The 12933-nt window shown below is 44.4% G+C and overlaps 1 protein-coding gene across 1 annotated transcript in view; it reads left to right on the top strand.

Moving 5' to 3' along the window:
• Positions 1-12933, top strand: part of LOC117421233 (G-protein coupled receptor-associated protein LMBRD2B) — a 35662-nt gene that overhangs the window by 11811 nt on the left and 10918 nt on the right. The window contains exons 5-11 of the mRNA XM_034035349.3: positions 16-189; positions 617-827; positions 1334-1408; positions 6827-6940; positions 7337-7520; positions 8002-8183; positions 10872-11005. Coding sequence (XP_033891240.3) covers positions 16-189; positions 617-827; positions 1334-1408; positions 6827-6940; positions 7337-7520; positions 8002-8183; positions 10872-11005 — 1074 coding nt within the window. The remainder of the gene's footprint in view (positions 1-15; positions 190-616; positions 828-1333; positions 1409-6826; positions 6941-7336; positions 7521-8001; positions 8184-10871; positions 11006-12933) is intronic.

The following is a 12933-nucleotide window of genomic DNA, read 5'->3' as shown; positions in this document are numbered from 1 at the left end:
AATTGTTTCTTGCAGGCTCTTGTTACCTTTCATGCAGTCCTATGCAAGATCAGGAGGGTTTTCCATCACAGGGAAAATCAAAACTGCCCTGATTGAGAATGCAATCTATTATGGGACATATCTGCTGATTTTCGGATCTCTGTTAATCTATGTTGCTATACACCCAAATTTGATTGGGCACCTTGATTGGTAAGTTTTTTTTATTTAGGGTCCTCGTTCAAAAAATAGGAACCCTTATGCGCTGATCCTGTCTGCCCACCGGCCTGCATGACTGTCTGTCTTGTTTTACAAGGATAACATGATAACTGCCTTCATTTTGCACCAATCTTCATCAAACTATTATCATACATCCTAGCCTCTTGTAGATGTTTCAGATTGCATTTGGCTGTTATCCAAAAAAACTCCAATAAATCTACTGGATGATGGCAACCTACAGTATATTTAGTGGACTGCTTATATCAGAATTGACAACACAGAAATAATGACATATGCCACTGTTGTGAGTTTGTGCTTTTTAATACAAAATCAATTGTTGTAACTTTTTTGTGTTTTGTCAGCCAAGTATTTGACTGAGGTACGCCAGGCATATTTACTTGTACGAAATACTGTGTTTCAGGTACCAGTTGCAAACAATTGGGATCACAGCAGCCAACACCTGGGGTCTGTTCCTCCTGGTGCTGCTGCTGGGCTATGGGCTGGTGGAAATTCCACGTTCCTACTGGAATGCATCGAGGCGAGGACACTTGCTGATGAAAACTTACTTCAAGGCAGCTAAACTGATGACAGAAAAAGCTGATGCAGAGGAAAGCTTGGAGGATGCAATGGAGGTATGATTGTAAATTCTCTGTTATGTGGAAATATGTATGTACTGCTTACTTTTATCCTGGCTGTAATCCATACAGTTTTCTGTATTTTCAAGAATCCTGGTAATGCTTGTTTCCATCTGTAATACTATTTTTCCTCCCCACTTTATATTTCTTCATGTTGAAGAACATTAGGAGGATATTTTACCACCTAACGAGCGTGAGTGAGCGGCTTCTAGTGGTTTTGAAATTGTCAGGTCTTGTGCACTTTGCCAGAAGTAGCTGTTTCTCTCGGCTATTCCCTGGCTGCATGGCTGACAGCAGACAGGTCTAAAGACGTCATAAAAGTCACAAAGAAAATGTCATGTGAAGCTTGGCCTTCATTTGCTCTTTAAAATGTAATAAAAGGTACAGAACTGAATGATTTGGAATCGGAATGCAATGTCAGAAGCTGGCTTTTGATATTTTGATATTATTATTGTCGGTCATATTCATTCAAATCGAGCTGTCCTTTTGTTCCTTTTCTATAGGAGGTTCGTAAAGTCAGTGAATGCATAAAGTACAACCACCCCCTGAGAAAAAACATTGACACTATTCTTAAAAAGGTAAGGCTGAAAATATTCTTTCTCATTCTATCATGACGAAAAGTAATCTTAGGTACAGAAATGTATGCACCTGTTTTAGTGCTAGGAAAATGGAGACTAAAACCCAAACCAGTTACAGGACACCAGTGCTATCTTGGCTTCCATAATGTTTAATGACAAATAATAAATACATAAAAAAAGCCTTTATACATGTTTTGTTATGCTTTTGTATTTAAATGGTTTAAATAACAAACAAATTTAAAGACATTCAGAGGACAGAAGGACGACATTGATTAAAAAAAATAAATAAAAAAACATCCCAACACGAACATTGGTTTGACCCATGGTCTGCACTATTATCAGCGATGTGTATGCAACAGAAGCCGGTGGTAGATTACAAAAACGATTAATTAAACTTAGGCTAGGTAGTTGTTATCTTAGTTAGGTTTTTATTCTCTATTAATAAAATTATATTCATTGAAAGGCAAGAGAGAACCAGATTATTATTATTTTTTTATTGTTTTGGCTTAATATAATATAGCAGGCTAATGTTCCTATTGAAATAGGCTACAATATTTTTTTCATTAGTTCTTTGTTGAAATTAATGTTGAGTTCATATTTTGTTGTGTACTACTGTGGCAATGCGCCCCGCCCCTGTGTGTATTTGTGTGTGTTGTGTTGTATGTTGCGTGTGTAAATGTTGGTGTATAGTCATTGGTACACGGGATATAAACGGGTCTGTGTTTCACGTGTATTTAAAAAGTGTATATTTGTATTTAGGCACGGGATTGCACATCACGCACGTGCATTTAAAATATAATATGTGAACACGGGGTTGCACAGAATTAATTCACGTGCTGGGATTCAAGTGAATAATTAATTAGTAATTGAATCCCAGCACAACAGTATAAATAGGCACATTTTTAGTCAGTCAGGGTTGTTAGGTGTTCGGGAGTGGAGAACGGGTGTGGAGAAGGAGAGTTAAAAAGCGAAAAGATCGTGAATATAATAGTTGTTTGTACTCACCGTGTTCGTCTGTCTGTCCTGCACCGTCTGTTTAGTGTTTAGTCGTTTTGTCTGTCTGTTTATTTTGGCGTCAAGTGCCGTGTCCTGTTTTGTATTCCATTGTTTAAACCTTTTATTTGTTAATAAACGCTGAGTGCAGCCATTGCACTCAGCTCATCATCAACCACTGTCTTTGTTTTGAATTCCTGTCTGGTCTGACGCCACCCACTCTGGCCGTCTTTGTGACACGTGGTGTCATCGTGGGATAATAGCGCCTCCAAGCGTCAGACCAGGAGAGGGGGTTTTGTGAAAAAAAAAAAAAAAAAAAAAAAAAAAATAGTAAAGCGAGGATGGGAAGGAAGAGCTGCAGGAAGCAGCAGAAGCAGCAGCAGCAACAACAACAGCTGCAGCCCTCATCCTGCATGCCGGGCTGGGAGGAGGACAGCCACAACGGGGCAGTAGCCACCCCTCTACCCCCACTGCCACCGGGTTCCCCACCGTCCCGGGAAATATGGGACTGGCTGGTGCACCCCGAGGGGAACTTCGCCAGTGACCTCCCCATGGTTATTCACGCACTGCAGATGCGAGATGGGAAACGATGGGAGGACTGGGAGCAACAGCACAACCCGGCATCCGTTCGTGACCTCACCATTGTGGTGCTGGGTTACCTAGCTGCAGACATGGGAGGGATGCCTTCCAGTGAGCAAGAGGGAGAGGAGCAGTCGCTGCCCTCTCCAGTACCTGAGCGGGAGGAGCCTGAGCGTCCACAGCCCGAGTGGGAGGAGCCTGAGCGTCCACAGCCCGAGTGGGAGGAGCCTGAGCGTCCACAGCCCGAGCGGGAGGAGCCTGAGCGTCCACAGCCCGAGCGGGAGGAGCCTGAGCGTCCACAGCCCGAGTGGGAGGAGCCTGAGCGTCCACAGCCCGAGCGGGAGGAGCCTGAGCGTCCACAGCCCGAGCGGGAGGAGCCTGAGCGTCCACAGCCCGAGTGGGAGGAGCCTGAGCGTCCACAGCCCGAGTGGGAGGAGCCTGAGCGTCCACAGCCCGAGTGGGAGGAGCCTGAGCGTCCTACGCCTGAGTGGGAGGAACCCGAACGTCCTACGCCTGAGTGGGGGGAACCCGAGTGTCCACAGCCCAAAAGGGAGGAGTCGGGGCGTCCACAGCCCAAAAGGGAGGAGGTCGAGGATGATGGCTGGGAGGTTTTTTTAAAGAACCTCGCAGCAGAGTTATGCCCTGGCTGTGGGGCTTATGGGCACACGTTAGCCATATGCCCCACCCAGTATGAAGAGGAGGAACCAGCGCCCAGACGGGGGGACCGCGAGCGTCCAGCGCCCAGACGGGGGGACCGCGAGCGTCCAGTGCCCAGACGGAGGGACCGCGGGAATCCGAAGCCTGAGAGGCAGCTGTTCCCACCTTCACCAGCAGAGCAAGAATGCCTGCTGGTTTCCCCATCACAACCAGCAGAGGTAGAATGCCTGCTGGTTTCCCCAGCACAACCAGCAGAGGAAGAATGCCTGCTGGTTTCCCCAGCCCAACCAGCAGAGGAAGAATGCCTGCTGGTTTCCCCAGCACAACCAGCAGAGGAAGAATGCCTGCTGGTTTCCCCAGCACAACCAGCAGAGGAAGAATGCCTGCTGGTTTCCCCTTCAGAAGCAGAGCCGCACCAGTCCGCTGCAAGAGAGGCAGAGCAGCACCAGTCCCCTGAAAAAGGGGGAGACTACACGCTGCTCCCACCTCCATCGGCAGGAGACTACACGCTGCTCCCACCTTCACCGGCAGGAGTAGAGCAGCCGGAGCTGCCTCTGCCACTTCCAGGAGCAGAGGAGCAGGAGCTGCCTCTGCCTCCGCCCCCTACATCGGCAGGAGCAGAGGAGCCGGAGCTGCCTCTGCCTCCGCCACCTACACCGGCAGGAGCAAAGGAGCAGGAGCTGCCTCTGCCACTTCCAGGAGCAGAGGAGCTGCCTCTGCCTCTGCCACTGCCAGAAGCAGAACAGCAGGAGCTGTCTCTGCTTCCCATACCTCCACCACGGGGAGTACGGTGGCCGGAGCCCCAGAAAGGGGAGCTGTCGGCCACGAAGAAGGGGGAGGAGGTCTGGAGACCACCAACCCCAGCAGCAGTTTCGCTGCCGGAGATCGTGGGGGAGGTCAGGAGACCTGCTCCCACTGCAGCAGTTTCGCTGCCGGAGATCGTGGGGGAGGTCCGGAGACCTGCTCCCACTGCAGCAGTTTCGCTGCCGGAGATCGTGGGGGAGGTCAGGAGACCTGCTCCCACTGCAGCAGTTTCGCTGCCGGAGATCGTGGGGGAGGTCAGGAGACCTGCTCCCACTGCAGCAGTTTCGCTGCCGGAGATCGTGGGGGAGGTCCGGAGACCTGCTCCCACTGCAGCAGTTTCGCTGCCGGAGATCGTGGGGGAGGTCCGGAGACCTGCTCCCACTGCAGCTTCTTCGCTGCCGGCAGTACTGTGGTCGGAGCCCCACCAAAGGGAGCTACCGGCTACAAAGAAGGGGGACGAGGTCTGGAGACCACTTTCCCCAGCAGCAGTTTCGCTGCAGGAGTTCTTGTGGCCGGAGCCCCACAGGAGGGAGCTGCCGGCTACGAAGAAGGGGGAGGTCGGGGGACCACCTGCCCCCGCAGCTTTTTCGCTGCAGGACGGGACCAACAGGCTGTCAGCCGTGCCACTACCGGCAGGGGTGCTGACAGCATGGCCAGCCATGGGCCCACTGAAGCCTCCCTTCCCAGCCCGAGACTTTGTCCTGGACTGCTGGATTTTTAAGGGGGGAGGTGGCCGTTGAGGCCATGTGTGCTGCGCACAAGGGGGGGTATATGTGGCAATGCGCCCCGCCCCTGTGTGTATTTGTGTGTGTTGTGTTGTATGTTGCGTGTGTAAATGTTGGTGTATAGTCATTGGTACACGGGATATAAACGGGTCTGTGTTTCACGTGTATTTAAAAAGTGTATATTTGTATTTAGGCACGGGATTGCACATCACGCACGTGCATTTAAAATATAATATGTGAACACGGGGTTGCACAGAATTAATTCACGTGCTGGGATTCAAGTGAATAATTAATTAGTAATTGAATCCCAGCACAACAGTATAAATAGGCACATTTTTAGTCAGTCAGGGTTGTTAGGTGTTCGGGAGTGGAGAACGGGTGTGGAGAAGGAGAGTTAAAAAGCGAAAAGATCGTGAATATAATAGTTGTTTGTACTCACCGTGTTCGTCTGTCTGTCCTGCACCGTCTGTTTAGTGTTTAGTCCGTTTTGTTTATATGTTTCTTTTGGCTACCAGTGCCGTGTCCTGTTTTGTGTTTTTGTTGTTTCAAACCTTTTATTTTCTGTCTGTTATTAAATGCTGAGCGCAATCACGCGCTCAGCTTTACCAAAACCCCATCTCTCTGTTTATTTACTTCCTCCATCTGGTCTGACGCCACCCACTCCGGCCGTCTTTGTGACAACTACTCATTTAATTAAACCAAGTAGTGTAAGAAGTTGCTTGTATCGTTCATGATGTTTTTCAAATCAAGTAAGCTTATTTGTGTATAAAAAAACGAGAATAGAGTTGCAGCCAGTGTCATCTTACTTAAAGGCACTCAAGCTGAAACCGTAAAGTAATTTAAAGTAGGCTACAAATGTGTCAGCGGACTGTCTCTCTTTAGCATGCATGCAAGAAGTTGCAGACTTGATACAACTGTGTTGAGAATTTAAAAATAAAGCATTTTATGAGATTAACTAGAGGTACCTGGAATATGACTCTGCACGCCCAGAGGTTCTGGGGCTGTGCCCCGGCAAACCCCGGCACAAATTAAGCACTGGATGTATGCTTATTTGATTAAAAAAAAAAGGCAACTAAGAGGATGCAGCAGTGGAACATTGGATGTTTGAGACTGTTGACACACAGCAGGACATGCAGTCCAGAAGTCCTCTATCGGTGTGGAGTCACCAGCAGCAGAAAAGTGTTTTTCAGTTTCACACTTGGGCGTGTAAACTTTGTGTTGGGCATGTTAATATTTTGGGAATTGTCTAATCATACACACCAGCTATAACCAGTTCCCTGGAAATGGACTGCCAGATGTTCTCTCTCATTGTCGTCTCTTTATAATTTTTGTGTGCTTTATTAGAACATAAGAACATAAGAAAGGTTACAAATGAGAGGAGGCCATTCGGCCCATCTTGCTTGTTTTGGTTGTTAGTAGCTTATTGATCCCAGAATCTCATCAAGCAGCTTCTTGAAGGATCCCAGGGTGTCAGCTTCAACAACATTATTGGGGAGTTGGTTCCAGACTCCCACAATTCTCTGTGTAAAAAAAAAAAAAAAAAAAAAAAGCGCCTCCTATTTTCTGTTTTGAATGCCCCTTTATATAATCTCCATTTGTGAGCCCTGGTCCTTGTTTCTTTTTTCAATGTCGTTTTAATGTTTTTCAATGACCTCTATAGTGCCCGACCGAGTACCAGGAGAAAATGGGACGGAACATGGATGATTATGAAGATTTTGATGAGAAACAAAACGTGTATCCAAGTGAGAAAAGTTTGGTTAAGCTGCATAAACAGGTACTGTACATAATTTGATAAACTTGTTTCCTAGGTTACTTAGAAGTCAAGGTTAAAACATCAATTTATTATGGTGCATTAAGCATAAGGAAAAAATGTAAAAAAAAAAAAAAAAAAATGCAGTCAGGCGTGCTTTTGTTGTTTATTTTGTTCTATTGGTAGTGGAATAGGTACTGGAATTTGTCCCATATCCAGCATAGCTACCTTAAATGATTTTATGTACAGTTCTCTGTTGTAAAACATCTGTTTAAAATTTATTTTGGGGTTAAAATTGCATTCTTCAAGGTCAGAATGTTGATGCTAAAAAGAAAAAAAAATGTCACCTGTTATTAACCTAATAAAAATGTGTTTGTAATGATGATTGTTATCACTTTATCTACTTTCTTCCTGAAAAAGGTGATTTATGCAGTGCAGAGGCATAACCGAACCCGGGTCCAGTGGCAGATTCTTCTGGAGACAGCCTTCCACTTGGAGGATGTGGCGAAGAACGAGACCAGCGGCACACACCAGTTTGTCAGGAGCTGCACTCCCCAGGAACCAGAGGGCTTTATCTCCCGGTATCTCTACACACCAACAGTAGGTGAGTTCAGAGGACTAGCAGCAGTAAGCTCTGAGCTCTGCAACACGAGGTTAACCCTTTAGTACCTGTTGTACACTAGTTTGGCTGTATGGTGGTATTATTATTATTATTATTCTTCAATGAGCCATACCAAGTAACACAGTTATACTCAACACACAGGGTTGGGCTGAAATGATGCACCTTAAGTTCAGGGATGGGCAGTAGGGATATTGTTGCTGCTGCCCCTCATGCACTTTCAGCAAACATGGCATTCATGATACCATGGCCAAGCTTTTGAAAATGTTCTATCTAGGTACTGTATCACAGATATGTTTAGGTCAAGGTATTTGTCGGTGTCTTCTTCAGCATCAGTTCTGGAGTTCTGCATGTCAGCATACAGTACTTGGAGAACATGTCTTTAGACTGTTGGCTGTTTGCTGCCCCGATGACCCTGTGTGACTGCTGTCGCTTTGTTTGTCTGTGTGTGTGTCCGGCTCCACAGAGTGGTACTGGGAGTGCCTCTTGCGGCAGTGGTGTTACCGGATCCTGGCCGTGATGCTCACGCTATTTTCTGTTGCGGTGGTTTGGTCTGAGTGTACTTTCTTCAGCACCCAGCCTGTCCTCTCACTCTTCGCAGTCTTCATTCAGCTGGCTGAGAAGACCTACAACTACCTGTATATCGAGGTAAGTGACTCAAGCTTAAAAGCATGTGTGGGACAACTTTTAACATAAACTGAAAATGCTGAATTTCCTCATATACAGTGCCTTGCGAAAGTATTCGGCCCCCTTGAACTTTGCGACCTTTTGCCACATTTCAGGCTTCAAACATAAAGATATGAAACTGTAATTTTTTGTGAAGAATCAACAAGAAGTGGGACACAATCATGAAGTGGAACGAAATTTATTGGATATTTTAAACTTTTTTAACAAATAAAAAACTGAAAAATTGGGCGTGCAAAATTATTCAGCCCCCTTAAGTTAATACTTTGTAGCGCCACCTTTTGCTGCGATTACAGCTGTAAGTCGCTTGGGGTATGTCTCTATCAGTTTTGCACAACGAGAGACTGAAATTTTTGCCCATTCCTCCTTGCAAAACAGCTCGAGCTCAGTGAGGTTGGATGGAGAGCATTTGTGAACAGCAGTTTTCAGTTCTTTCCACAGATTCTCGATTGGATTCAGGTCTGGACTTTGACTTGGCCATTCTAACACCTGGATATGTTTATTTGTGAACCATTCCATTGTAGATTTTGCTTTATGTTTTGGATCATTGTCTTGTTGGAAGACAAATCTCCGTCCCAGTCTCAGGTCTTTTGCAGACTCCATCAGGTTTTCTTCCAGAATGGTCCTGTATTTGGCTCCATCCATCTTCCCATCAATTTTAACCATCTTCCCTGTCCCTGCTGAAGAAAAGCAGGCCCAAACCATGATGCTGCCACCACCATGTTTGACAGTGGGGATGGCGTGTTCAGGGTGATGAGCTGTGTTGCTTTTACGCCAAACATAACGTTTTGCATTGTTGCCAAAAAGTTCGATTTTGGTTTCATCTGACCAGAGCACCTTCTTCCACATGTTTGTTGTGTCTCCCAGGTGGCTTGTGGCAAATTGTAAACGACACTTTTTATGGATATCTTTAAGAAATGGCTTTCTTCTTGACACTCTTCCATAAAGGCCAGATTTGTGCAGTATTCGACTGATTGTTGTCCTATTAGACAGAGTCTCCCACCTCAGCTGTAGATCTCTGCAGTTCATCCAGTGTGATCATGGGCCTCTTGGCTGCATCTCTGATCAGTCTTCTCCTTGTATGAGCTGAAAGTTTAGAGGGACGGCCAGGTCTTGGTAGATTTGCAGTGGTCTGATACTCCTTCCATTTCAATATTATCGCTTGCACAGTGCTCCTTGGGATGTTTAAAGCTTGGGAAATCTTTTTGTATCCAAATCCGGCTTTAAACTTCTCCACAACAGTATCTCGGACCTGCCTGGTGTGTTCCTTGTTCTTCATGATGCTCTCTGCGCTTTAAACGGACCTCTGAGACTATCACAGTGCAGGTGCATTTATATGGAGACTTGATTACACACAGGTGGATTCTATTTATCATCATTAGTCATTTAGGTCAACATTGGATCATTCAGAGATCCTCACTGAACTTCTGGAGAGAGTTTGCTGCACTGAAAGTAAAGGGGCTGAATAATTTTGCACGCCCAATTTTCTCAGTTTTTTATTTGTTAAAAAAGTTTGAAATATCCAATAAATTTCGTTCCACTTCATGATTGTGTCCCACTTGTTGTTGATTCTTCACAAAAAATTACAGTTTCATATCTTTATGTTTGAAGCCTGAAATGTGGCAAAAGGTCGCAAAGTTCAAGGGGGCCGAATACTTTCGCAAGGCACTGTATATCTTTAAAGCAAAATGTTTTATTTACCCTGTTTTAAGGGTGAACTGTAGTGGTTGGAGTAAAGTAACAGAGCCAGTGGATGATGTGTTTTGAATCACAGCTCACTGGTTCTTAATAAATACATATTTGGCTCATGTACTTTCTGTGGGTACATGTATAATAAAGGTGCAGAAAAGGAAGTACAACATTTTTTCTAAATGCTCATTATACTTAATGAGCAGTGGTTTACTGCAATTCACACTTAGCAGCAAGGTGACAGATTTACAGTCTCAATCTTTCTGAATTTCTGGTAAGAATGTTATTGTTTTATAAGAGGTCCAACGTTTTGATAGAATTATTTAAACCCTAGAGACGCAACCCTCTGAGAACATGAATGGAAATAAGACTCCCATTGCATAGCAGTTTGATCTATTCCTGGTTCCACTCATGAATAATATAAGAAACATCAGGAGAAGTCAATTGTGAATATTTGAAGGATTTTGTATAGTGTGGAGAAAGTGTGTAAAAGGGACATTGTAGGTTGTATCATGATAGTTGTCAAGCCCCAAGTTTAGGTACAGACATGCCACGCATGGAGAGAGATGACCAGGGCCAAACTTCTCTAGAACAGGGAGGAAGACAGTGGCAGGACAGTAAGCTGATCTCAGGGTGTCTTGGTTAAAATAGGTAAATACCACATACTGTACAGTGCTGGAGAACGTCAGGTAAGAAATGGCCTCATATTTACAGCAAGCTTTCTGTGTGTGGTTCTTCCATAAACTCATTCCACCAAACTGGAGGAGCTCATCAGCAATGATTCAGTAAAAAGCTAATTTCACATTAACTGAAACCCGGAATCTCATAGTACTGTTTGAGTAGAGAAATTACATTATGGATCTTGGCATATATACAGTCTCTTGCTTACAAAGGATAATACTGTTACTGATAATACTGTTGCATGATTCAAGATTAATTTTAACTGTTCTCTTCTAATTACAGATGGCTTGTTTTCTCACCATCTTCTTCCTGTGCACCTGCGTTTACTCTACTGTATTCAGGATCCGAGTCTTTAACTACTACTACCTGGCTTCACATCACCAGACAGATGCCTACAGCCTGCAGTTCAGTGGAATGTACGTAGCAGACCCATTTGAAACAACAATGCATTCAGAATGACTATTAGTGGGGCATTTGTTGCCTATCTGCCACTCTTGTTTACTTAATACAGTAGAATCTGGCTAAGACAGGTGTCGGCAACCTATGACTCGCAAGCCATACCTGGCTCTTCAGTTAACCAAATATGTCTCTCAAGTCTCTAAGTCACAAATACACACTGTGACAGGCTAGCGTCACGGCCAAGCTGTTACCGGCAGGAAGAGAGACAAGAAAGCTGCAGTTTAAGCGCTATTACACACGTTTAATAACAAACAAACACTAAACAAAACACATTCACAAAATAAAAAGGCACAAGGGCCAAAACAAACAGTTATACAAAAACAATATTAAACACTGTCACTACACTGTGGTTTTAGACCGAAACGCGGCTTCACAACTCCCCTAAACACCAACGATAATTGTCCATATATCACAGCACCACAAAACATACCAACGCACACCAACCTTCACCAATATTAATTCTAATATTAACACCCGTGATCACCCTTTTTATGCACCTGTAGCTGGAGCCTAATTAATCATTAATCATTAATCATTTATTCAATTTACAGCTCTAGCCACATTCCCCTGTGTTCTGACAGGGAGAGATTTATCCCTCTCCCTGCCAATCCATTATTCTACACACACACACACACACACACACACACCTGTGCATCAGCAGGGCTTTCACCCTGCCACACACACACCAAAATTAAAATTAAAATTAATTAAAATTAATTAATTGACCAACTCGAGACGTGAGATCTTGCTTTATTTATTTGTTTGTTTGTTTGTTTGTTTGTTTTGTACATCCACCTACCCACTGCTATTATTGGTGCTTGTATTCCTGGAGTCTGTTTCATCGTGTTTTGATTGGTCGAGAGATCTGTCAACAAGCAATATGCACAAGTCACAATCTGAAACCCTGCTGAGTTTTTTCAGTTTTGAAGTGTAGTGTAGAGCTCTTTAGTTTCATTTAATAAATGGCAAAAAGAAAGAAGTCAGATGAGGAATACCGTTCTTTTCAGCTGGAATGGACAGATATGTACGCCTTTGTGGAGAAGTTAGGATTTCCACTTTGTCTCATATGCAGTGAACGACTGGCTTCAAACAAAAAAATCTAATTTACGACAAAACCTGAGAGACCCAGAAATACCCACAAGATGAGGTGTGAAAAAAGGCCTGCGAGGAGCTGCAAACAAAAATGAAAGCAGGGCAAAGTAAACTACTAGCATGGTCGAATAAAGGTGGAAGTTTAAATTCAGCAAGTTTCACAGGCTCTTTAGAGATCGTTCGCAAAGTAACCTTTCACTGACGGTGAATATGTGAAGAGCTGTATGCTTATATAGCCAAAGAGCTATTTGATGAATTCCCCAACAAAGACAACATCTTGCAGCAAGATATGCCTTTATGTGCAAAAACAGTTCACGATCGAGCTGTGACAAGCAGCAAATAGAAAATATAAGTTTTGCTATTTATTTTTCGTTTGCTTTGGCCGAGTTAATGGATGTCTGTGATGTTGCGCAACTATGTATTCTCGGGTGATAAATATGTGGCAACTTAGTAAGAGAAGAAATGCTTGCAATTCTGCCAATGAAAAATCAAACAAGAGGCAAAGACATACTTAAAATTGATGGCACCCAGCATGATGGGGAAGCACAAGGCATTCGTTGCCCTTTTGTCAGAACAACAGAAACGTCCCTTTTTAAGCTTTCACTGTATTACGCACCAGGGAGCTTATTATCTTGTGGACATTACAGGTCATTTGAATCAGCTTAATGTTAAACTTCAAGGGCAAGGAAACACAGCAGGCAGTTTTTGCACAATGCCTCTTCTACTCTCAGCACATCTCTACTCTGGCACGCTCCTGTCACTTCTTCCACAGCAAAAATTCGCCCCTTCCTCA

The sequence above is a fragment of the Acipenser ruthenus genome, chromosome 1 (assembly GCF_902713425.1).
Source record: "Acipenser ruthenus chromosome 1, fAciRut3.2 maternal haplotype, whole genome shotgun sequence".
NCBI classification, from domain to species: Eukaryota; Metazoa; Chordata; class Actinopteri; order Acipenseriformes; family Acipenseridae; genus Acipenser; species Acipenser ruthenus.
The sequence above is the reverse complement of the archived record's forward strand: the minus strand, read 5'-3'. Positions and strand labels throughout refer to the sequence as shown.